General features: G+C 36.3%; 2 protein-coding genes and 1 long non-coding RNA gene across 3 annotated transcripts; 2 read left to right on the top strand and 1 right to left on the bottom strand.

Moving 5' to 3' along the window:
• Nucleotides 1-1,806: 1,806 nt before the first annotated feature.
• Nucleotides 1,807-7,843, bottom strand: LOC131788551 (neuroguidin). The gene is made up of 17 exons (XM_059105636.2): nucleotides 7,763-7,843; nucleotides 7,623-7,679; nucleotides 6,790-6,861; nucleotides 6,608-6,648; nucleotides 5,982-6,078; nucleotides 5,795-5,882; nucleotides 5,312-5,367; nucleotides 4,841-4,934; nucleotides 4,329-4,421; nucleotides 4,210-4,241; nucleotides 4,010-4,071; nucleotides 3,252-3,300; nucleotides 3,088-3,165; nucleotides 2,797-2,822; nucleotides 2,362-2,389; nucleotides 2,173-2,212; nucleotides 1,807-1,892 (listed from the first exon to the last, which is right to left on the bottom strand). Exons 1-17 carry the CDS (start codon nucleotides 7,808-7,810, stop codon nucleotides 1,867-1,869), a joined length of 987 nt encoding a protein of 328 aa, XP_058961619.2. The 5' UTR covers nucleotides 7,811-7,843; the 3' UTR covers nucleotides 1,807-1,866.
• On the top strand, nucleotides 7,474-13,493 carry LOC131788560 (MTOR-associated protein MEAK7). Its single transcript, XM_059105648.2, has 7 exons — nucleotides 7,474-7,606; nucleotides 7,968-8,146; nucleotides 8,986-9,548; nucleotides 9,971-10,251; nucleotides 10,858-10,976; nucleotides 11,510-11,690; nucleotides 12,558-13,493. Exons 2-7 carry the CDS (start codon nucleotides 7,997-7,999, stop codon nucleotides 12,659-12,661), a joined length of 1,398 nt encoding a protein of 465 aa, XP_058961631.2. The 5' UTR covers nucleotides 7,474-7,606; nucleotides 7,968-7,996; the 3' UTR covers nucleotides 12,662-13,493.
• Nucleotides 13,494-14,604: 1,111 nt separating this feature from the next.
• LOC131788550 (uncharacterized) lies at nucleotides 14,605-19,466 on the top strand. The gene is made up of 4 exons (XR_009340529.2): nucleotides 14,605-14,654; nucleotides 15,700-15,814; nucleotides 15,962-16,011; nucleotides 19,383-19,466. It is a non-coding gene; the product is annotated as an uncharacterized lncRNA (long non-coding RNA).
• Nucleotides 19,467-25,785: the final 6,319 nt, after the last annotated feature.

Genomic DNA, 25,785 nt, shown 5'->3' with positions numbered 1-25,785 from the left:
TCGTCGTTATCATTGTCATTGTCATTATCATGATCATTGTCATTGCTATTATCATCCTCTAATTACAGTCATATTTTAGAAGATTTCTAGGGGGGAGGAGGGAAAGAGAGGGGAGGAGAGAGAGGGGAGAAGAGGGGAGGGGAGGGGAGGCCTTTGCACCTTTTTTTTCAAACCGTTGAATAATAGCTGGTCAGGGTAGGCAAAAGCCGACAATAAACCAAAGAAACAAATTTTTTAAGAGTGGAGAATGTTAAAATGAATTGCAAATGATAATTATTGACGAACACACAAAGATTTGAGACAAATCTTTTAAGATGCACATAAACTGTGATGTGGCTTCTTTTGGTGATATGGCTTCTTTGGTTCTACCCATGTGCAGAGAGGCCTGAAGTGGTAAATGACGAACGAGGATTTGCTTCGTTTTTTTAGTGAAAATAAATTTGACTTGAGTCCCAGGAAAGCATGCACAAAAAATGCAATTGGAGAAAGATTTTGACAAAAATTAGGCTGTGAAATTTGATTTGGACAAAACTTGAACTAGAAAATGGGATTTCTACTTCACCCTGCATTCCTATTCATGGCTTTGCATATAAATACTTGAGGAAAATCTGATGAACCACTAGTAGGGTGTCATTTGAGGAGTATCAATACTCCCGTACTTAGTTCACTCAGCTAAATCCACCAATCACAGAATTGATCATAATAACCATAGCAACAACCACTTATCCTAAGAAAAACTGGGAAATTTCCCAAAATAGACGAATGTTCAACTCAAGACATTGTTGCCACTGGAGATATTTATTCTAGGTGTATTTGTTTTTTCAGAAATTGAAATGGTTATGATTAATTCGTAACAAGACTTCTTGTCGTCCAATTCTGTTTGTAATCACACTCGTGATTACCAATCGGACCGTGGTAATCACTCGTATGATTACAGATCGAATTGGACTCCACATGGTCCCATTACCATTATTAATAAGTAATGACATGAATTCTCGTGTAACTTGGCACAGGTAAGAACTCATAAATTTCTCAGATTAGAAATGGCACTCGCCCTACGGGATCGCGCAATTTTGTCGGCCTGAAATATTTAATCGTTCTTATTTCAAGAAAATTGCTTTCGAAACCATGCGAGTATTCTCTACAAAGACAAAAGAAAGGAGGGAGTAAGGTGTGATTAAGTTACACCTTTATTCATTTATTCACCACATCAACAGGTTCCTGGCTTTGGTCGAATAAAATTGACGCAAGTTCAAAGGGTAGAACATCTTATCGCAGTCACTACATCAAACAAACGAGAACCGAATAAACACGTTTCTTTCTTAGCAGTTGCAGGAAATGTGAAACAAAAAACTGTTCAGATACCAGCATGCAAGACTGAATCACGCTATAGTGAACAGTTAATTCGTGAAAACATCCCAGCAAGGCACGATATGCACGAGACTTTCTCCGTAGAAATAGGGGCCAATGGGCGTTATTTATTTTTTTTACGCTTTTCAGACGTGGGGAGGCTGGAAAGAGGGAGTATCAAGGAAAGAACGAGGTACAAAACACGCCCGTTTGTGCCTCGTGCGCGCCTCCGCTCTTCTGCAACTGTAAAAATACGCCGGTCCAACAGGCTACCAGATCCCTTGAGCCTAGATTTTCTTATCAAGTTCATTTAGGTGGGATTACTTGCTTGTGTCGATGTTTCTCCAGCTGATTTTGGCTAAACTCCATTATGGCGAGTATCTTTTAAGTGCTGCGATTGAATGTGAAGTCTGCCAAAAAAGTGAGTGAACACAATGTAGAAACAAACACAAAAAATAAAGACCGCGAAAACGTTTCACTTTTTAATCATTCAATTCGCCTCGTTGATTTCTTGTTTCATCTTCGGCGTCTTCCAGCGAACCCTGATTGACAAGCAAAGAGAGATAACACAGTTATCGAAAGAAGGTTTTAATCTTTCTAGAACAACTGTGGTGCTGTGTCGGTGGAAGTTACTTCAAGGAAAAAAAAGGGAAATTTGCGAAGAGTTTCTAAGTTGACGTTTGAGCTTTATCCCCTTGTCAGCGCGAGTGACGAGGGGCTGACGTTCGAAACGTCAGCTTTGGCAACTCTCTACAATGCCAACATTATAAAACCTAATTATCTTGTAATTTCAAATAAGTAACATAAGTTCGTATAACTAACCTTTCCTTCCCTTCTTCGTGGCTCCACGTTTTTTCTTCCACTGCAAAAAACATGTTATCATAACTACAACAGCATTTTACATTGGGGTGAAAACAACGTTGTATAGTTGATGATTTACAGAGTCTGGGAGAATTTTTTTTTTAAATCTCTAATCATAGTTACATTTGGAATCATAAGAAGATACTCTACCTTAGAGTTTGATGTTTTACTGCGCGAACTGCAAGAGAAATGAACACGCATTGAGTAAATCGATGACCATGGGTGGACTGGTAATAGATCAAAAGGGTCTGTATTGGGGCGCTGTGATTGGTCTAAAAATCTGGCGCCACATTTTTAACCAATCGCGTGCGCAAGCAAGAAAAACTAATCGCGACTGGACTAACCGTGGTTTCATGCACTTGAAGTTATTTACGTTTTTACTCTGATTTCTCATTAGGCCCCTTCTTAGATTTTACTCCTTGATCTGATTAGTTTTGTTCCCCACACAGGTGGCGTGGGTACAACCCACCCCCTTCCGACACTGTTCGTAGTAATCCTCAATCGATGGAAAAGCAGAGCTAAAACCCAATAACCAAACTCTGACACACAGTACAATAAAAACACAAAAGAAAGAAATAAAATTACCTGGACCTGGTTGAGTAATCACCACTCTGTAAAACACAAACGAAACAGTAAATATCACAGCACATACACAGACAGCCTCCTTCAGGCGTTCAGCAGCCAAATGATAAATGGCGTGACAATGGCGGCTTAGCGAAAAAAACAGAGGGAGTTTGGGATCGAGACGCTACCCGACTACCCAAACCTGCATAATTGTTTTCACTCTGCCGATAATATTGAGCCATTTATTACCTTGTTGATCAAAGTGACCAAACAGTAATTGTATCACAGAGATCTGAAAAACTTTATACTAACCGTTTCATCGTCATTTAATACAGACAAATCAGCGAATGAGGTCAGCTCGTCCATGCCTGACTGGGCACGCTCTGATATCTAGATTATTAATCAAATAAAGTTTAGTTGGTCAGTAGCGTGCTGAAACCAATAAATAAAATAATAATGTTGACAAACAAACTTACCTTTTTCTTCTTCTTGGCTGGCAGGCGAAGTAGATTCTCCTCTTCATATCTAAGACGAAAGATAAATGAAATATTATGTTTAGTGTTACCAGGAATACGATTGGTATTTTCCGTTAGCAAGTGCAAACATTCGCATTAAACTTTCAACTTTGCATGGTCGATAACACATCCAGTGACCGAAAAACTAAACAAGTAAATAAAAAACACGATAGCATATAGCGAGCAATCTTCATTTCCACTTCACTGATAATATCGAGTAAGCGAAGAAATCCGATGAACCGTTTAAATAAAGTCTGCTTCAATTTTTTCTGTGATTGATCTAGAAAACTCGCACTGGTCACTCTCAACAAACGAAATGCAATACTTGACCCTTTACACCCTACCATCAGTATGCATATTCTCAATACTGTTCCCTATACATTTCCTGGGTTGTTGAAAAGGAGAATGCGTTTATATATTGAGAGCCTCTTTAGTAGGTGATCATTTCCTTTATTCTCGTGACGTTCATGTTTGATTAAGGGGTGATACTGTGAGGAGAAATCAAATGCCAGACACTCCTTGGGGTTAAGGGTTAAACCAACCGTGACTGGGTCTTTACGTTTTCCCGCGTTTCAGAAAGTTTTCTGATACTTGCTTTGGCTCATTGTGATATTAAAATTTCTTTTGATTGGACTTTGCACTACTTTGGTTTTGTTCTGAAGACGCCCAATCCGAATGCGCTCTAAACAAAACGATCGAGAACAAGCCATACAGTTTACCTCGTTCGCTCCTCTTCTTCTTCCTTCTCTTTTTGTTTTCTCCAACGCGAAACAGTTTCATCCTAATTAATTAAAGAACAAATGGTTGAAAAAATAGAGTTATAAACTTTGTCCAACAATCAAATTCTCTGATCGAGATAGCAAAATGTTCTGAGAAAAAGCTCTTGAAGATTCTTAAAGGCAAAAGTAGATAACCATACCCGAATTTCTTGTGGTGCATCACTGTATTCGTCTGAAAGAAAAACAAGAAAATTAAAGTAAATGATTATAGGTCTAAACAGTTGCTTCCACGCCGCCGTCTTGTTCAAATGTACTGTACCTCTCAGATCGTGTAAAACAGAGCTAGTCAAAACCCTTTTCCTTGATCTTTCTTCATCTTTCTCTTTCCGAGTCTTCTTATCATCTTTATCATCTGGAATTTAATTAAAACAATATGTGAATATAAAGAATTCGAAAGATTTACATTTCGAGCTCAGCAGTGGAAGAAAGAACTACGTTATATACGTCTTGTCACAAGCATGGGAGAAAAGAAAAATCTGAGATCCTCAAGCCATATAGAGTGCTCATTCTCACTACATTAACCGTTTCTTTTTTTCAAGCACCTTTTACAAGGCACCAAGAGTTGGCAACGTGGACTGCAGTGAGGGAATTGCACAAGGGCTCACATCACAACAAGGGATAGCTCTGAGGAAAAAAACCACACAACTTCTCTTGTTTACTCCCAGGAGCCTTCTGTTGAAGTCTTTTGTCCTACTGTGAATATCATAATTTTAAAATTGGGCTATTAAAATCATGATACTTGATGAAATTCCACCAGATTTCCAGACTTACCATAAGGAACAGCTGCTACTTTTGGAGGAACATAAACTTTGGATTTTTTAGGGGCACCTTCCTCGTCACTACTCTGTGAATCCTCATCGTCAAGCTTTGTGTAATGAATTTAAAAAATCAACAAATGCATTCCCTAAAGCAATTCTTTCAACTATATGACATGTATTATGATAAATTATGATCATGATCTCAAGTCTCAAAATATAATTTTAAACTTGGAAAGGCTCATACAGACATGTTTTTTTTGCAATGAAAACTAATGGCAGTAAAACTGCTACAAGATACACAACTCTATTCAAGAGCACTTGGTTTGAGGAATTAACTTTCAATCCATTGCAAAACAGTATTTGTATTGAATGGATGGTCTGGGATCTGATGCACTCATTTGCTATCACCCTGGGGTGAAAAGGGATATCTGAGGCCTAACTTTTTGTAAGATTATTGACAAAAATTGGATAGATAATGAAATACCTTTGAAACCATGTTGTCTGGATTTGGCTTAAATCTCAAAGGATCAATTTCAGCACCTTTAGGAGAAAGAAAAATGTGCAAGGGACTTAAATGAAAAAAAAAAAAAAAAAACCAGGCCCACCAACATGCATATTCATCAAACTCACTGCCAAACTGCAAGGTTTTGTCAAGGAATCAATTTACAAGATTTGCAGCCCTTTTCAGAAACAAATTTCAAGGACTTTTCCAGGACTCAAATTGAACCTTATAAATCCTTTCATTCCTGAAATTTCAAAATCATGAATAAATCATTGCTTGATTTAAGTGGATTTCCTGGACTTTCCAAGACCTGTAGTTGTTTTCCAGGACTTTCCACTCCTGGAAATAAAATGTCCAAATAAAATTCCAGGACTCTCAGGTTTTCCAGGACCTGTAAAAACCCTGATTTTACAACTACATTAAGACCCAACTAAGAGAAGGGAGGCTAAATGTTTGTTAAAATACCTGAGACTGTTCCAGTTGTAGCAGTCTTGATCATTTTATCAATCTGATATTTCATTTTCTGATCAATTGGTCTCAGTTTCTCCAAAACCTTAAGGAAATATAATGATATAAAATAAAAGTTACGAAAAGACTTTTAATCACAATATTTAAGGAGATCTTAACTAAAAATGTTTAAGTATACACTCACTGTACGTGCTTCAACTAATCTGTCCACAGCTGGATCTCCCTGCCATGAGTTCCCATCAGTTTTTGTTAACAAGTAGTAAGTGAGATCGATAACATAGCTGTCAGTGACACAAAAATAAAGGGAAATAGTCACCATGGCAATTATTTCTTTCCAGTATACTTTTAACTCTCTTAAGTTCCACTGACAGAAAAGGTTCCTGCCCAAGATTGGAAGACCTCAATTGTTACAATAGACAGTTCATTATTTGATCATAACCATACATTCGAGCAACAAAATTTTATTCCACATCTTTTTTAAATCCATTGAGATTAATGGAATGATAATGTTAAAACTTAAAAATTGACATTTCAGACTTTAAATTCTCAAGAAGACATCATGATTAACTGAGTCAGAAACAATTTGTAAGTCTATAAGATCTATAAAAAACTTCTGAAAAAGCCGATTTCAACAGAATGAGTAGGATGGCAAATAATATTCCTGATTGGATCTGAGGGTGTCTGAAATAAATTGACGATGTTAACCAGTTGCCTTTAAGATGGAGGAGTGAAAGTTAACTTGAGTTAACATTAATAAAGGAACTTTCATTCAAAATTCTTGTATTCTCTTTTTTTCATCAAGGTACCTACCTAAGGAGAAGATGAAACTTAAGTTCTAAAAAACTCACACCCTGAAAAATACAAGATGCAATAGACTGAAATATGTGATATGCAGCTGTAGTATTTAGTTTAAAGAAGATTTTAAAGAGAGCAAACCAAGTTTGTTTTTTCGAGGATATCTACAAATTAATTGACACATCTAACTAACATACCTTTTTTGTTGCCAATGATCCACTTGTAATTTTTACTAGTAAGCTTTCTGCATGATGGTTTATATCTGAAATCTTAGAGAAAAAAATACACAAAGCATATGTTGGTCTTGAAGTAAATGGAGGTTTTTCTTTTAGGCAGTCAAGATTAAAGACTCCTAAGTGAAAGTTGGAAGGGAGGTATGGGGCTAGCCTGTGATAGACAGTTTACATAACATCTGAGGGGGGGACAGGAGAAAATAACTATGATCTCTTCTTTAGTTAATTACTTTACCCTTTACACCCTAACATCAGTATACATTTTCTCCATACTGTTCTCTATACATTTCTAATGGTACTGACAGAGAGAATTTGTTCAACAATCAGCAGTGTCTTTAGTTGGTGATCATTTCTCTTATTCTCATGACCTCGATGTTTGTTTTATGGGTGATCCTGACAGGAGAAAATTGTTGGTAATATATCACTCTTAGGGGTTAAAGGGTAAAGACTTTGGTGGCGCGAAACACTTTAATTTCCCGATGTGTCTCACCCCCCCCCCACCTCCTCTCCGCCGAGCATCCAGATATGGTCAAAGATAAAACCACCCCCTCCTCCCATTATGTAAGTGAGAGTATCAGTCTTGAGCGATGCTACTTCGTAAAGTAATTTCACATGCATTATGAACCAAAATGTTCTCCTTTCCCTAAAATCACAATGATAAGAACTCCGTTTAAAAGTCAAGAAGATTATCTTGTCGATCTCGTTTATGATCGACGTTTCTGATGGATTAATTACGTCCTAGGGTTTGCTCGTTGTGGAAAATCGAAGTGGAAAAAGCCACGTGAGTATTTTCTTACCTTTTCACCCATTTCTCTCATGGATGAAATGACTTCTGGTAAATCTTTGTCCATCATCTGAAGTAAACGTGAAAGGTAGCATCAAAATATACCGTTTAAAAGAAGAAACAAAGGCTACAGCGAAATTAGCTGAAACGTACTTCTTTCAACGCTATCTCATCCACCATGTTGGAAAACAAAGTAAACATGAGGTATTGACGGACGGAGTCTGACGGACGTAGTCGGTATTGCTTCGGTAGACGTCGTGTAAACTCCGTAGTGCGGTCGATGTAATGTCGTTTTTCCCATGGCTTTCGTCCCCAATCTTCTCTCAATTATTCTCTTATTTATGTTCTCGTCTTCCAGTCTCTACTAGCAGGCGAGATCTAGAGATTATGGGGATTTTGGCAAGCAAAGGAATCGAATATGAGGACAGTTACCGTTCCTTTTCCGAGAAAGAACGCCAACACCTCTTGTCACTTTTCAATCAGCTCGCTACTGCTAATGATCTTGGTGTTATGAAGGTAGAATTTGAACCGCTTAAGGTAAGGCCTTACCACAGGGGAATCGCCGTATTTAATTTGATTTGCAACTTCAAATGAAGAGCTTTTTAAATTTTTTATCGATGTTTTATTCAGAAGGTGTTAAATGTTATTACCTCGATTAAAAAAACCGCTATGCACCGCTAAATCTCTTGTTCTTGTTATTTTCTTATTACGCTCTTGTAGCTTTATTCAGCGCCTTCGATTTCACCTGCCTTTTACTAATACAATTGAACCTTCTTGTGTTGCATTCACGCTTGTTAAAAATCAACACAATTTTCATCTGCATCCTTATTTCCTTGAATAATTTTCTCGATAATCTAAGGACTAATTTCGCTTGTTTTCTCGTTTTTTATTAAGACTGGCTAAATTGAGGAGGAAACCTTACAACTCGTGACAGTTTGGCTGAATAAACACTGAGAAAAGGAAAAAATTAAAATTCTTATTCGGTTCTTGGGACAAAGAAGTTTTACTTTTGAAATATACCAGATGCAAAGCTTCAAAATACTCTTTCATTTCTATCTCCAAACTTTTATATAAATATGCGTGTTTTGAAAGAAAACAATCATGGCTCACAAACTTTCTATTGAGAATATAAGCATTCTTCTCAAAACGATAGGAATCATTCCATATTTTAAGGAAACTTTTTACACAAAGGCAAATGACATGAAATTTTCTATATTCCAATATTTTTGAGATTTATTGAGGATGAAGAATTATTAAAGCAAGGGGCCTTTACCATTATATACTTGCCTTCCATCAAGCCATGCATGTAAATCCTACACATGTGGATAAAAACTATCATAGAATTTTTTTTTCTTTTTCCTTTTTCTTTATTGTAGAATCACTTGGCATGGCTTTTACCTGAGTGCGTTATCAGCCGTTTCTTCAAAGAGATGTGTAATATTCAACGAGCTCGCCGAGTAGTGAAAAATCCACTTGAGGATGGTCAAGTGGGCAGGGTGGCTTTTTTTGTGTCAATGTCTCATGTCTTTAAGAGGAGCAAAGCAGAGAAAGGACAGATATTTTACCACTTAACTGCTGATGTTGACCAAGTAGTGACAAGTGTTGAGGTGGAAGAACTCTGTAAAATATTATTAGATGCCTATGTTATGGCATTAAAAAAAACTACTGATGGTGCAAAATGGGAACTGCATACTAATGCTGAGGCAAACCACAGATTTGCCAAAAATGCTATTCAAGAACTTTTAGGGAAGAAAGCAGACCCTAGTTGTGTTTCTCCAGAGGAGGTTATTTCATGGTTTAGTAAATTTCCGCAGATAGAAAAATTGTTTCTGGCTGTTATGAGGGCTGGATTCTTTGATGTAGAGAGTCTGTTAGAAGCCAAGCCTCATGGTTTAGAGGAAGGATGTGAAGTGACAGTTGCACATGTACAGTACGACAGGTGAATATTGTTCAGTTTAACAACTACATTCCATGTTTCCATCTGTCTGTTCAGTAGCAGATCACAGATGTGTCAAAATTTGGTATGAACAAAAAAGAGTCAATCTTTACCACATTTTGACATCTTCGGGGACCATTACCAGAACAGTCCCAACATGTGTTTATGCATCTATACTCGAAAAACTCATAGATAAGAACCAATCAAACTTCTCATAGATTTCAACTTATTATATAATTAAGAAATAAATTCCATGTTGCTTTGTTCAGTCATAGATCAAAATGTTATTAACTGTATCTATTATTCTATCTTTTGTCTTGGGGTACATCTCTTTCCCTTTTCAAGATTACACACAGATTATTTTGGACCAAGTGTTCAATTCAAACATGTATGCCCAGGTTTTAAGACAGCTCTTATCTCTTCAGGTCACACATAATAATGCCGTGCAAGTTTGAAGTGGATTTCAATAAAGTTGATGCACTTTTGGACATTCCATCTATCATTCTTCTTAATCATCACTTGCCTCAATCATCTCAACATCAATGGCGTCTACTATTCTCCACTCAAACTCATGGCGAGAGCTTCAGTGCTTTTATTCATCAAATCACCAATCAAGGCCCGATGATTATTGTTGCCAGAGACACTGGTGGACATATTTTTGGAGGGTTTGCCTCAGTTAGTTGGTCTATAAAGTCTCATTTTGTAGGTAAGTACGCACAAAGCAGTCTTAAGTTGACACAATTTTAAAGGACAAGGTACTTACCAGAGAGATATGGACATACTTTTGGAGGGTTTGTATCATTATGATGATAAAGTCTGAGTTTTGTGGGCAAGTATGGGTGGCATAGTCTTTCATTGACAAACTTTTGAAGAACTAGGGACTTAGCAGAGGAAATATGTCATGTATAGGGGTGGTATGTTCCCTCCACAAGTGGATCAAACTTCCCAGGACAATGCACCTAGGCTAAACAACACTTCTTGACAATTCACAGGAAATGTTTGGTAACAATTAGACAGCTTTTATTAAACTTTTAAATAAAGTAAGATATCATAAACAGTATCAGCCTGACAAGAACAGTTTGATGTATTGTTATTTCTTAAAATATTTGTTTTTGGTCAGTTTTTTTTTTATATATTAGCTATTATAATTTTATTATGTAGAAAAGAAAGCCACTTGCTGGAACTATAGGATAAACCATCATTATAATTATTGTAATTGTTACTATTGCTATTATTATTATTACTATTATAATTATTATTGTCAAGAAGTAACACTTTCTTGTGTTTGTTTATTAATTTTGTTGTTTTGCAGGTGACAGCTACTGCTTTCTGTTCAGCCTGAAGCCTAAAATGGGTGTGTATCATCCTACTGGTTACAATGAGAACTTCATGTATCTGAACATGGGCATGCAAACAATGCCTAATGGATTGGTAAGACTTAATAAAATTTATAACTTTCCTTCTGAGTAACATGCAAACTATGAGGTTTTGGGCCAAACTTTTGATTTTGTTATGTCTTCCTTTCATCTGTTATTTGGTAGTCATAACTAACTCTCTCCGAGTTATGACTATGTGACCTTTACCAAAGTGACTACCAAATTGTTAATTAAGCTTAATTTTGTTTGTGAAGAGAGAGTTTAAAATAGCAAAGGAATTACTTGACAACAACTTGAAATGCATTAACCATTACTGATAAAATTCAAGTTTAAAATTATACTTGATCTCATTTCTTTTTTAGAAAAAAATATCCAAATTCACTTTTATCTGGGAGATTAAGGAAATTGTAATGGAGACCAAGAGATTCTCTTTCTATGTGAGAGACTCCTGGATAATCTGTAAGAGTTAGATAGTATACACTGTTTGTGGTTCACAGTGGCAGACAATGACTTATGTTTGGTGTTGCTTTAGTGGTATTCTACATTGCTTAACTCCACTCTAACACTAATTTTTTGCTCTTTTAACAGGGTATGGGAGGTCAGTTAAACTACTTTGGATTTTGGTTTAATGAGGACTTTGGCTCAGGACATAGCCGTGGGCAGCCTTCCTGCACTACATATGGCAGCCCAGTCCTCTCTGCAGAAGAGGAGTTTAAGCTTGATAGACTTGAGGCTTGGGGTGTGGGTGTACCACCAGAAAATGAGGCAGGTGTTTCCTTAGCAAAATCAGTTATTTTCTGTTTGCTTCTTTACAAAAGAGTGATTTTTATTGGGCTGGCGACAGGGCTGTTAGTAAGATTTAGAGCAGAAGGCAAAGGAGAAATAGTAGGCAGCTAGTTTGTTATAGGTGCCATGGTGTTTAGTCATGTTACATGCAAGACTAAATTAAGCATTCAGTACCTCTCAAAACCAGAGAAATGTTTGATGCTTTACAAAAATTTTTTTGATGAATTATCAACAATTGTGGGAATTTTTATCACAATAATTATGATAAAATGAGGCACAAGTAGTAGACTAAGTCTAAAACTGGCAGACAACCCAGTGTTTTTGGCTGGCTGTCAGCTCTTGTCAGGTCTGCAGCCAGGAGAGTGCAATTATCTAGAATTATATGATACTGATTTTTTAATCCTATGGTAGGGTAACAAAAAAACCAGAACAAAAATTAAGCTACCCTTTGTACAGGGTTTTTATGGGTCCTGAAAAACCTGGAAAGTCCTGGAAAAAGACTATGGGTCCTGAAAAGTCATGGAAATTTGCTTCACTCAAGGAATAAAGTTTCAGATTTTACATTTTAAGAAATGTATGTAGGCTATAAGGAGAATTGAGTTTGAAATCTTGGGAATGAAAGGATTTAAAGTGAAATTTGAAGTCCTAAAAAAATAAATCTCGCGGAAAAGTCTCAGAAAAGTCTTAGAAAGGTCTTTAAAATTTGTTTCTGAAAAGGATTTGAACCCTGTCTGTATTATTGAAATGCACTGATAAAACTAATAATTTTATGGCGTTTGGCAAGTTAAATTCTGTGATTCAATGTTACTACACTTAAGATCACTGTGTCATTTTTTTCTTAAACAGGTAGAGGAAAAAAGTGTATTGGATACAAACATTGAGGCCAAGGCTTTCTTGGAAGTCATTGGTAAAAAGATGCATAGTGAAGGATTTAGAGAGCCAGATGCTAATTAAAAAAATGTTTGAGGTGGTGGAACATCACAAATGGGGTGTCTGAAGACAGTTTCCTTCTTGTTAGAGAGTCTGTTTGTCTCCCTCTCTGCCTTAAGATGGGGTGAAGCCTTGACAAAGGTGATTTGCCTAGAAAGGTTTGTTGAGTAAAAGGTTTGCAGTAAATGAATGCTGACAACCTTCTTTTGGTACAGTACAATTTGGTTGTGTTGCATGTGTGAACAAGCAAGCAATTGAAAAATTATTATTGATTACAAGCTCTCAAGGCTGTATATTTCTTTTGGGTTAAAACAATTTCAAATATAGATGCATGTGTAATTATAATAAATGGAGGATGAAGGTTTTACTTCAGTTTGAATTCAGCTAATTACTGGACAGGTGCTTTTGGGATTGATACTGTATTTCCTAGATACCAGAAATAATAACATATTGTAAAATATCATATGTTTCTATTATTATTGTAATGTAAGTAAGAAAAAAAAGATTATTTACAGGAAATATTATCCAAGTGGATTTCTGTTTTCTGCAACTTCTGCTGGACCAGAGTCATTCTTTGTTAAAGAATATTATACTTTTCTGTACAGGACTGGCTGATAGAACTTTATACAGTATTTATTTTACATTAATTACTATTTGTGTAATGGTGGGATAAAATTAAAAGTACATTTCAAACAGTGATAGATATAAATATAAGCCCTACTGGTAGTTGATGTAATGAGTGCATTGTTGGAGTCCAGTTGAACTCAGAACGGAACTCAAACAATTGGCAGCTGGGTTCTTTCCAGTATCCCTGAAGGATTGATAGTACATAAAAATTAAAATAAAATTAGTTGAATTAACCAACTCTTGGTATCAGTCATTAATTTGTGAGTCAACAACCTTCATTTTAAGGAAAAAACCCCATGGAGGTGTTATTTATCCTTTAATTCTCAACATCTCATTAGTAATTCTTCTGAGTCTACCATGTCTACCATACAGTTTTTGTGATGTTAGTTTGGAGAATTTGGCATTGGATCAGCTTAAGATCCCCTAACTGATATTTTCTTCATTCTTGTCACTTGTCTGCTTGATACTGTATTGATGTTGTAAGGAGAAATTCTGTCTTGGTCACTCATGGGAATTAAAGGGTTAACATGTGACAATAGATCTTTTTAAAGATCATTGCATCACTTGTTTTCTTAGCCATATTAGAAAAAAATGTGATTTTTTTAATGTATGCAGTATTAAGTCAAGCCATCCTTTAATATCAGTAGCATCCATTACATTTAGCACTAAATTGTCGAATTTAACTCGGAGACTGATCGTGAGAGATGTACTATAGTCGTGTTTACCTTCGGCAATCCCCCCCCCCCCCAACCTTTCTTAGGTTTTTATTCCAATTTTAGGTATGGTGGGCGATGGTAGTAGAAGCAGGTGTTTGATGCAGATGTAAATCTGAGCAACATCTCCATACATCTCCCACTACCGCCGATTGGGCTCGTCATGTGACGATTACATTTGACTGCGGCTGAGACCACAGTAACCGTTGGAGGTTGCTTTGCAGACGCAGCTGCTCTGTAAATCTTTTTTGTGCTAAAGGAAAGCACGAAATTTATAAAATCCCTGTTTTTAATTTGAATTTTTTTTAAAATTTTAAACGTTGAAGTGCAGAGGAATGTTTCAACATGTTAGCTCTCACTCTCGATTACGCAATTAGCATCTGTTTCAGACATTTCTTATCTTTCAAATTTGGTGTTGAATCAAAAGTTGCAAGTCCTATAATGTTTCGCTTCCGTTCCCTTTTGATTGAAAATGCAATGTAACGATTTTGTAAGGATACCAACACATAACTTGTAGCGGATCTGGGACTGGAGCTGGATTCTTTGTCAACCTCGTTCCCAGGGTCCGCTCTCTTGGGTGGGAACGGGAACCCGATTAATCCAACTCATGCGCATGCCGCGTGTCAAGTAGAACGTTCGGTTGGCGTCTGTGTCGCATCTGTGTTGCATCTGTGAAGGTAATTTCTTTGTCTTTTGAGCAAATTTATCTGAAATTTTAGTTTTGGTCGTCTTCTACTCCATTATAAGTGAATATTTGTGTGATTTTACAGTTTTTCATGGGTATCCAGTCTGTAGTGCATGGATATTCCTTGTAAGAAAACAACCCAGGGAAAGGGAAGGGTTAGATTGAATGTATATTTGTAATTGATACTTGTGTCACTGCATACCATGGTTCAATAATCGCGAAATTACGACAACAGCATTTCTTTCTCAATCAATACTATTTTGCAGTCGACCTCTTTTTTCAACATCCCTTTCACTGCAAAGCGATGATCGCATACGTGCTTTGAATCTATAGCGTTTGTCTTTATTCCGCACAGATTTTGGGTGGGTTTTGAACCAATACGATCATTAAATCCTTGTGTTAGTAGCTGTGTCAAATTTCCACATTGGACTGAGCTGTTTTTATTTCCAGTTTTTGTACAACGTGTTCGGAATTTTTTATTTGAAACAAGTTTGATCGGAAGGTGAATCCTGTTGAACAGGTTTATTTTCCTCTTCGTGGAATTCGACAAAGAAGTAGCCGTAATTGTTTTAATATTAGTGCTTCTCAACGGCGCTTGATCCACAATTCTGCCAAGCGTCCTGCTTAACCGGCAGCAATTTTGACCTTTCGTTTTAGCAGTGTTTTCCATCGGAATGGGAAATGCTTTGGTGTTTTGCTCTTTGGATTTGATGCCTTGCTACAGGATGCTAATTCGATGACCAATGGATTAATATGAACATCCTGACAAATCGCCCTTGGTTTAAAATAGTCACAAAGGCCTTCTCAATCCATTGCAAAATAAATTCAACAGTAGTTCACCTGAGCAATGATTTGGCTAAAATTGTCTTCTTGGCAACCAATTTATGATTTTGGCGAGTCAGATTTAGTTTAAAAAAAGGAGAATTGAGCCTTTTGATTGCCTGTGCTATGGAGTGTCTGTTGGAAATAATAATATGGTTTGACCTTTATTTTGCACTGGTTTTATCCTTTATATTATTCTTGTTTTTTCTGTGAAGTGAGAGATGCTACCTCCATTATTATATCTGCTTTGGAACAATTGCTACACAGATTGCAAGAACATCCATATCCTTGGATTTTGTGCCCTTCCAGTGAAAGCCAGTGTTTGAGAAGGTGACTAATATTTTTTCTTTTTTTAAATTGTAATGTCTCATTGCCTTTTTCATACACATTTTTTTTATGGATTGTAGACACTGATAAGCGAATGAAATTGATTTTTAGGATGCCTGTTGATCTCAAATACGTTTCCATTTTTTGTAGGTTCAGTTATGGATCTTATGGTTGCTCACACTCAAGAAGACATCAACCAGGTTTGCCAATAACTCTATATTCCTCATTTTTATTGATTTGGAAATGAAAACTTCCCTTTATAAAGCATTGAAGGCAATTCCCGTCACCAGGTTACGGCCCCAGATTTGTTTTTTCATTAAAGCAAAGAAACAAAAATATTCCCTTGTATCTGAACACAGTCACCTTTGGAAAAATTTACTTAAGATAGCTTCCACTTAGTAATGAAACATTACTGCTGTTGAAGCAGAAATTTTCAAACCACTGTTGTCTGTTTTATTTTGTGTTGACTTGAAGAACTGGACAAACCTTAATTTAGAAAAGACTTGTCATTTATTCTTCCATGTTACTGGTTTGTTGAGGTACTTAATTTCCATAAAGTAAGGTTCAAATTAAAACCAAAACTGATTGTTTGACACCATATCTTGTTTCCCAAAGATCTCAATGATATGTTTTTGAGATCTGATTGATTCATTCAGGAACTAAAGTACCGTATTTATTCACTTATAAGGCGCACTCGGTTATAAGACGTACCCTAAACTTTTGAAGACAATTGTGACAAGTAAGCAAAATGAAAATTTCACATTAATACCCTGTTACAAGGTGCACCGGGAATTACGGGAAATTTTGTTGACCATGTTCACTGTACTTACAACAATTTGCTTCCAAAAGTTATTACCGGTAATTACAGTGCTCTCATTCTCAAAACGAAAGTAAAAAAGTCACACATTACAAACAATAGCAAAAAAGTCTCACATGGAAAATAGCATAAAAGTCAAATTTTTCAATTTGCTCAAGTCATCCTTATCAGGAGACAGTGTTTTAAGTTATGAATACTAACTGATCCGTTTTTATGTTTATAAACAATACTCATCAGACAGATCTTTCATTCATCAGTTGCAAAACTCATCTTAATCTTCGAGCATTCGTTCAACGTTCCATAAATTTTCAGTAATTATGCCAAGCACTCATCGTCATTCCTATGATTTAAACTTTAAGTTGAAGATTGTAGCAGAAGCAAAAGCAGTGAAGAACAATCGGGAAATTGCTTGCGAATACGGCTTATTGGGTTCGAGTTTGAGACAGACAGTGAAGCCTAAGATGATGAGTAACTGAGCTCAGCCAAGCTTCCATACAAACAGTTCTTTTCAGAGCCACCCCAGTTCTTTCTAGAACCAAAAAATCAGATAAAGTCAATGATCAATGTTGTTTGTCTTTTGTTAATTCATTTACCAGTATTTGTTTACATACTAAGTGAATAAGAATGGTACTTAAAATATCAAGTACATTTTAAAATGTTCACCATTTTTCAATGGCATAAACTTGTCCTGTTTACACATGTAGGCAATGGGAGGATGTGTAGATACGAACTTTATTGTCACTCACTAAAATGGCTTTTCAGTAACAGAAATTCATAATTTAGTACTTGGGTATGCAATAAGATAAGCTTGGGTTTGAAATTAAATAAGTATTTTACTTTTGTACCTTTTAAATGGGAATTTGTTACTAGGTTATGAGACTTAAAAAAATAAAAAAAATATATATATATTTGCAAATATAAAATTACATATCCTGTGATTCAATACAATTCTTCAAATATATCCTGTAGCTAAAAGATAAGCAAAAAATGGACTGATGAGAAACCTTTACTGAATGATGTTTATTAAAAACTTACATACAAATACTCCCCTCAGGGCCTCGAGTATCACATAAATTTTGTACAAAAACTACTATAGACAATAAAAAACTATATTTGTAACTCTTAGAAGAGACAAGTAGTAATATTCTAATATCAATATTGACATGAATACAATTTGTAATTCTTAAAGCTGTGAAGAATCTAATTTTAATACAAGTGTTTTTACAGTTAAAACTCATCAAAGAGAAGGGCCTGGAGTTTCTTTTTCACCCACCCAGTTCCCCAACCCCTCTGGCAAGGAGCCTCATGTTGCTACAGCTCTATAGTGTATGGTTCATTGTCAAGAATATTCACCTATTTACAAAAGAAAACATGAAACCCCCAGTTTTGAGTATCTGGTGTGCACACTGTCTTAAGCTGAGGTAGTGTGAACATCCCTCTTTTGTGTGTATTTGTGGTCACTTTTCAAAGCTGCAAACTAAATAAGAAAGTCACTGAACCTACATATAGAGGGTGGTATTTCAACACTGGGTTGAGTCCTTGTCACTGGAAGAGAAGGTGGTGTAGATATGTGCCTTTTGGTTCTGGTATTAGTATCTGTACCTTGTGCTTTGAAAGCTAGCTTTCAGTGTCTCCAACTGCCTTGAATGGAGCAGCTAGTTTCTCAGCTTGCTAAAAGTTATTAGTTTCTATAACAGACTTGCTTGTCTGTGTTTGTTTTCACCATATAGGGTCTATCTGACAATGCCTCCATAAAAGTAGTCATTTAGCAGGCTGATTGTTTTGTAAATGTAAAAGTCTGATATCTTGTCCTTTATCTATCTCTGGTGAGCTGCAGGAGAATCACTCACTAGTTATCATTAAGCTTTTTTGTCTTATCATCTTCAACATTGATGGAACTTTTGGGTGCAGTAGCTTGATACTTGTGGCTGTGGGTATCAAGCTTGTGGTGTGGTGAGGCATCAACTTCTTAGCTAGGCTTGTTCCTAGTGCCTTAGTTGGTGTGTTTCTTTGATCTAGACTTGTAGCATGATACACATGTACACGGGTGTAACAAGGGGCATTTTCATAAATATGTTTTAAATATACCTAAACAACTGTAACTTCCCAGATTTAAAGTAATTGCCATGAGAAAAACATATTTGGCAAGGTTTCATTGTTTATTTCTCATTTAAAGCATATTTTGTTACCCAGAATCCTTTGTGGGCATGGCATATCACTAAATGATTTGGTTAGCATAGCTATAATGGCTAAATTATAACGAAAATTACTGGAAAAAGCAAACAGTATCTCAAAGAAGCAATTATTTCTTTATTTACAGTCAAAGGGACTTTATAAATGTTATTTCTACACTTTTGTAGCTCCCCGCAAATGTGCCGCACCGTGCCAGCAAGGACAAAAGCTGTTTTGTTTTTGTCTAGTTTATAAGTCATGTCAATGATGTTATCTCTGACAAAAGAATATCCTTCAAGGCCAAGAAAACCTCTGGGGAAGGTGCAGCCATAGTCATCTGTTGTAGGATCATCTAATTCCACTACACCATCACTTGTTACTTTCATTAAATAGTAATCATAGTCAGCGTCGTTGGCCGCTGCAATAGCCACCACGCTGTCCTTGGCAGCAAGATCTGCAACCCTTACTGCAGTGTCAAGTGGAATAGCTTCCATTTCCTCAACAGCTTGTGTTGTTGCAACAGATGACTCTCTTTCCAGTTTAACATCTTTCCAGGCATCTAACCACTCTTTGTTGCTACAGTTCTCCTCCTCACCACTAATGCAGTCAATGCAGTAACAACTGTGGCTTCTGGTGAAGACCCTTCCCTGTTCAGGAGTCGTCTTGACGCAGTGAAGTTTCCGGACGCCTTTCAGCTCCTTGAAGGCTCTGTCTGGTCTGTGTCTGTTCACTTCCTCGTCACCTTCTGGGGGAACATAAAAGAATATTCTACGAGCGAGACCCACTGCTTTGGATCGTAATGCAAATGTAGAGGCTGCTGGAGTGGCAAAATTCTCCTCAACATACTCTTTTGTGTCTTTAGTATTCCTAATTACAGCTGTCTTTCTAAGAACTGCATGGCTCACCTTCTGTTTGACATTAGCTCCAGCAGCATCCTGCTCCCCCTTTGCATGCGATGTTTCGAAAAAAGGATCACTATTCACTTGAAGAGCTCTCTTAATCTACTTTCTAGTGCTTGTATGCAAATTTGAGGTTTGCTTTTGCTAATACACTGAACTGATTGGTGTAGGATCCTTATGCAAAAATATAAGACTGTTGTTAATCTTATGTGATATAAATGATTCAGAGATGGACATTCTGAAATATTGAAATGTAAGAAATATAAAAATGTATAAGAATATAAGAAATATAAGAATACTAAACAGAGGAAACCATAAAGCAGAGAAGCTGTTGGCAATTTAGTGAGAAAGGAAACATGAGTGAAACTGGCTTGACACTAAACACAGCGCAATAAAAGTACTTGAGTATTGAAAAACCCTCAGGTTACCTTGCTTAACTGATGCCTGAGACTGCCAGCTGGCATTGTCTTCAGCATTATCTCGTATATGACGTAAGATTGGTTAAAAAAGGTCCTAAAATTGGAGAGCAGCATGGCCTCTTTTAATGTTCTTGGTAATTCATAAAGGAATATATAAAAGAAGTTTTTCCTGAACTTAATTAAGGGGTGGGTTAAGTGAATGTAGTTTCTCTTTCTTTTTACGTTGCACTCCTTTTCATGTTGTTTCAACCATTCCTCATTTGCCATTGATTCATCTGCATGAGTTAGATCACAGGTTCTAGCAGTTGTTCTTGGTGAGGCTACAATGCTTGTGCAGTTGAGTTTGGTTTTTCCAACTGAAAGGTTCTGTTGTCTATTGACTGCAACATGTAAATAAGCCCTTTAACTAAACAGAAGGATTTGTTGGGTTTTGGTAGAAAAGGTAGTAGGTTTTCAGTTGCTAGGCTGGTTAGAAACTGAATTTTTCAATTTAGTGTCTGTTAGAGGAGCAGCACTTGTAGACCACTTGTGCTCACACTTGCTCAAAGTGAGAGAATCCTCAAAATTTCATAAGATATGAGCATCCAACCTAACTTTGACTCCTCTTCTTAAAAATTCCATTTTTGTTATGAGTGCACCTTATATGGTGGTTCTTGGTTTCTTTAGTGACAAAAAAAATCATCTCTGTACACTATGAAACTAATATTCCATACCTGTCTACCATAAATTGAGTAACACTTTTGATATTCCCTGGGAGCTGTACTTGTTGTATCCAAAGAGAGTGCTCTGATTAGTATCATAGTATACCATGTCATGGAGTTACTCATACTGAACAAAATATTCTAATTAATAGTCTTGCATCATTGTAATCAACAAATCTTTTACTTTGAATTCTATCTAAAAGTTTTTGTTTTATGTCCACTACAATTTTTCTGCATGAGGTCTTTCTTTCCTTCTTTAGAGAGGTTAAAGAGGTCTTGCTTTCCTTCTCTTATATAACTATATTCATTCTTGGTGGACTTTTTTTCTAGTAATCCTTCCTTTTCTCATGTTCCAATTGAGCCAAAACTCACCGTTAAAATTTCCGAAGCCTCGTTTGTAATCTTCCAGACTGAGTAAGAAATACACTGGGCCATCCAGTCTCTTTTGAAACACTGTCCACCCCCCACCGGCTGTTTTTTGGTCGCTAAAGACATTAAAGGCACCGGCATCATCAGGATCAAAAGTGAAAACATCACTGAAATAAAAATTAAACTTTATTGGTGGTTTTTAAGAAAAATTTGATACTTTCTGGAGGAAAATGAGGTAATTGCAATAATTGGGAATTCAAAACTGGTTTTGCTTGTAACTTTGTTTTCCCTTTTCCTCATTTTTCGAATGTTATTATTTCGAGGTAGCCTTTTCTTAAATACCAGAATCACTGAAACTTTTGTGAAGAGAGTTTCTCGCCAAAGTGAACTTTAGAAGTTGAGAAATTAACCCAAATTTTGATCCTATTAAAATAAAGAAAGCAAGATGCAGATAAAAGTACAGTTTAACTAGATATGTTACACTAAAAGTAGGTAGAATAAATTACATCTGGCCAGAAAACATTCATACACACCTTCCACTGCTCAAGTACATGAAGCAAGGTTTGATTAACATGTAGAGCTCGTACATATCCAACACAAAAGTACTGGTGAGGGCCACAGTATTCACATTATGTTGTAGCAATACTTTCTTGACAGTTTATATAGTTTACATTGTCTGGGAGATGCTGTTCTTTAAGGTGCGAATTCAGCAACTTTTCCCATACCTTTTCCCAGTTGTCAGGGATACTCAAAACACGATTTTTTTATTGAGTTGCAAGTTGTTGCTTTTTGAGATCATCAAGAGGGGCATCTTGCTCTATTGGACTGTCAATGTCCTTGCTATTTTCCTCTGTTATTTTGAGGCTGCCTCAAAAGAAACAGCATTAAAATGATAATATGAAAGTTAATGTTCAAAGTGAAATTCAGGTTAATATAGTTTCAACCTAGTTTGATGTTAGATTTTATTTGTCTCCTAACTTTAATTATTCATTTTTAAAGAAAGTTATTGTGAATCTAAAAAGGTTGAAACCATTACACCTTGCAATTCATAGGAACTGCTACACTGATATTTAAACAGTAAAGGTTCACTGTTTTCTGAAAATTACTTGGATACAAATGTATCTTACTGGTACCACTATTCCTGTTTAAATACTCATTGCTTCCTTAACATATTTATTTACATATGCTGATTGATTCACTGGGCGATTCATTTATTTTACTAGTTCTCTCTTTTAAGCTCTCAAGTCTTCAATTTTTCTCTTTCATTCCTGAATCTCTTGTCTTGAGCCCATTTAGTTCTTCCTCAACACCTTTAAGTGATACAAGTTCATTCTGAAAAATGCTAACCTTCAGGGTTTTCTGATCAAGCTGACCTCTCTCTCCACCATTCTTTGAATTACTGTACTTGGTTCTTACAGATCCTGCCTTTTTTGCTAAGTTGTTATTGATTCGTTGCCCGGACTCGTGGCTAATTTGGGTGCAGTGACCAGGGATTAAATCATTAACAAGAGTGACGTAGTTGGGAGTGCTAACTTCAGGACCGCTAATGTCAACTTTGGAATCATCTTTCTCTTTATTTTCATGTCTATATGAAGTGCTCAGTTCCCAACTCTTAACATCTCATCGTTTGATCAATCCATTTAACTTGGGATTGCATTTGTAGTTTCTTTTGATGTTGCAAATTCCAAATGATCAGTCAATTCCTTGCTATATAATTTGGAATTGCAATAATTATGTTTAGAATTTTGGCACTTGAAGCATATGATGAGGGTGTTTAGAAGTGGCTCTGGAGTTGTCAAGATGTGGCCTGTGTTGAGAAAATTGTTAATGTTGTGTGTCATTCAATGATGAGCAATAATTTGGCATATATTTGATGCCATTGTGAGGAAAATTAGAGAAAGATTTTATCATATATTCTGTCAGTAATGTGACTCATCAGGAAACCATATGGGCTTTTGAGTTTGCTTAAAGTGGTAAAAATTGAAGACAAGTTATCTCTAAGTTGGAAAATGCGAATAAGGAATTGCTAAATGAAGTGATGTACATGGACCAATCTCTTTGGTGCCTGTAGTAGTTGCTGTATGTTGCCAGAATGTATAGCTTGATGTGCAATGTATAGAAAAAGTGGCGTTGATGCATTTTGTTCATTAATTATCTTCTCTGCAACTGCAGTAAACAACTCTGTATTATAATGACCAGACTCATTACTCACCAACAGAAGAAAAAGGGAGTTTGTAAAACTGTACAAAGAATTATAATAACGATGATAAAAAATAAATAATAATAATAATAAGAATGATTATAATAATAATTTGAATTATTGTCAACCATACTATAAGTATACAGTATTAAAATAAATATTTTTAGAGAGATTTTTAAAATATTGGCAACTGAGAAATTACATAACTTACTGCTAGACTGTATCAATCTTGACATGATTTTATTTCATTTGGTAAGCTGTTCCATTTGCCAAAGGCTTTTCAATAAGGATACTTGGATTTTATGATGAAAATCTGTTGGCTCTGTTATCCCTACACCAGGTGTTGTGTATCCCAGTGACTTTAGGTACTGTGGTGTTGTGGTTTCATTCAGTGGAAGATCGTATGGTTGAGAGCCAAATATTGTACCGCTCTGCATACCTGTTAAGTTAATTATAAATGCTGTAAAGTTTCTACGTCTTTGATTTAAGATGAAGATAGACGAGCAAATCAGAGTTAGTAATGTACATTCAAAGGATGGCTTCTTTTGTTCTTTGGAGTGTGGTTCAGCATGAACAAACCAAAAGTCGTTGTTGTACTTTCCTTTGAACTATTGACTCCATCCTACTACTTTCGTTAATACATTTAATTAGTGTCATTGCTAAATTTCGTTTGTCACGATACGTCGGCCAGCTGGTCTCTTTCCTTGGCTCTCCGAACTCTTGGCTTCTTGGGTTTGCGAAGTTGGCCTGCTTAGCAAATCCCGACTGTTATTAACAACTGTTGGTCTGAAGCTGGTAAAAATTAATTTTTTTGCGATATTCTATTTACTCACTTAACTATACAGATCACCAACGAAAAAAAAATTTATGAGAAAAACAAAATCAATGAATGATACATGATGATAATTATTCAGTAGTTCTGATTTCTAACAGCAGGCTAGGTTCTAAAACAGCCCTAGTTAAAACTTTACTTTCTTTGATAAATGATGCGTGAAACACGATTTGCTGACTCATTAATCATCTCCTTCACTGCCTTTCGGAACCGTGAACAAATGATACAGCTAGGCTAAGCAAGATTCATGTTATGAATTTCTCTACTATAAGGCAATCATATTAGACTTAATCAAAAAGAAAAATTCAAGGTGATTGTAAGTTGCTCCCCTCGTATGAAGCAAATTCGCTGCTACATAATTACCTTTGGGGAAAAAAGCCCCAACCGTTAGCGGCATGTAACCCTTGGCGGTTCTTGGGTCAATGTCCAGCGGGTGAGAAAGGATCAGAGCAATGATTTCAGGCACACGACCCTGCGTGGCAGAATGTAACATATTCCATCCATCGATGTCTATACAGGTTGGAGTCATATGAATTTCACTGCCTGTAAATTTCCTTTATAGGTAGCGACCATTGATTGCCTACTACCGTTGGCCTTCCTCTTCCTTTGGTGAGTCTGAGGCAACAACCTCAGACATTCACACTTTGTAGAGCTTTTGTTATTCCAAATTCACTAGAAACAAGCACAGGAAAACCAGCTGAGATTGCTTCAAGAGCAACCAGGCCAAATCCCTCTGTGCAGGTTGGCATCACAATCAAGTCAGCTTCACGAAACATATTCATTTCGTTACAATGTTAAAATACAAATTCCAGAAACGGTTTTAAAGGTCAATATGTGCAAATCACATTGCGATGGAAACCTAAAGGTGTGGATTAACCCTTGGCATACTACGGGGGAGTGGGGTTAATTTGAGAGAATACAAGCACTATGCGTTACAATGCTTGCTAAACAAGTACATTACATGGAAACCTCACAAAACCATATATGTTCACAAAGAGTATTAAATTCTTGTTCATATCAATTAAAAATATTCTGGGATATATGAAATCACGTGATATCACGGCGTGCATAATTTGCATAATTATGCAAATTTTATAAAGCAGATGAAAATTCCTCCAAAATCCACGATTTTGCAATATCTGATCGTTCAAAAGTTACAGTTCAAAAGATAACAAGCTGCAGAAGCGTCTTTCTACTAAACAGTTTGAAAATGAGTGCTTAAATAAGCTGTATAATTACATGTGAAAAGGTAAAATTATGTAACTTTTGACGAGATATGCAGTTAGTTAATCTCTATCAACTCATCCATACAATCACATATTTCACAGGTTCATTTATGCACACTGCAACAAACCCTGACATGTTTAATTTCGCAGTGATCTCCTTTTTCCTCTAAGAAAAGGCCTCCTTCCTCCCTCTTTCAGTCGTCTAGGGCTATTGTAACGGTCATCATCGAAATAATAAATAATATGTAATATCTATTGAGACATGGTTCTGGACACATTCTTACTCCTTAAACAGCACAGGTGTATGTAGTTTTCACTTGTTGAATGTGTACCTTACAG

The sequence above is a fragment of the Pocillopora verrucosa genome, chromosome 3, assembly GCF_036669915.1.
Source record: "Pocillopora verrucosa isolate sample1 chromosome 3, ASM3666991v2, whole genome shotgun sequence".
NCBI classification, from domain to species: Eukaryota; Metazoa; Cnidaria; class Anthozoa; order Scleractinia; family Pocilloporidae; genus Pocillopora; species Pocillopora verrucosa.
This window is presented reverse-complemented; position numbering and strand designations above follow the sequence as displayed.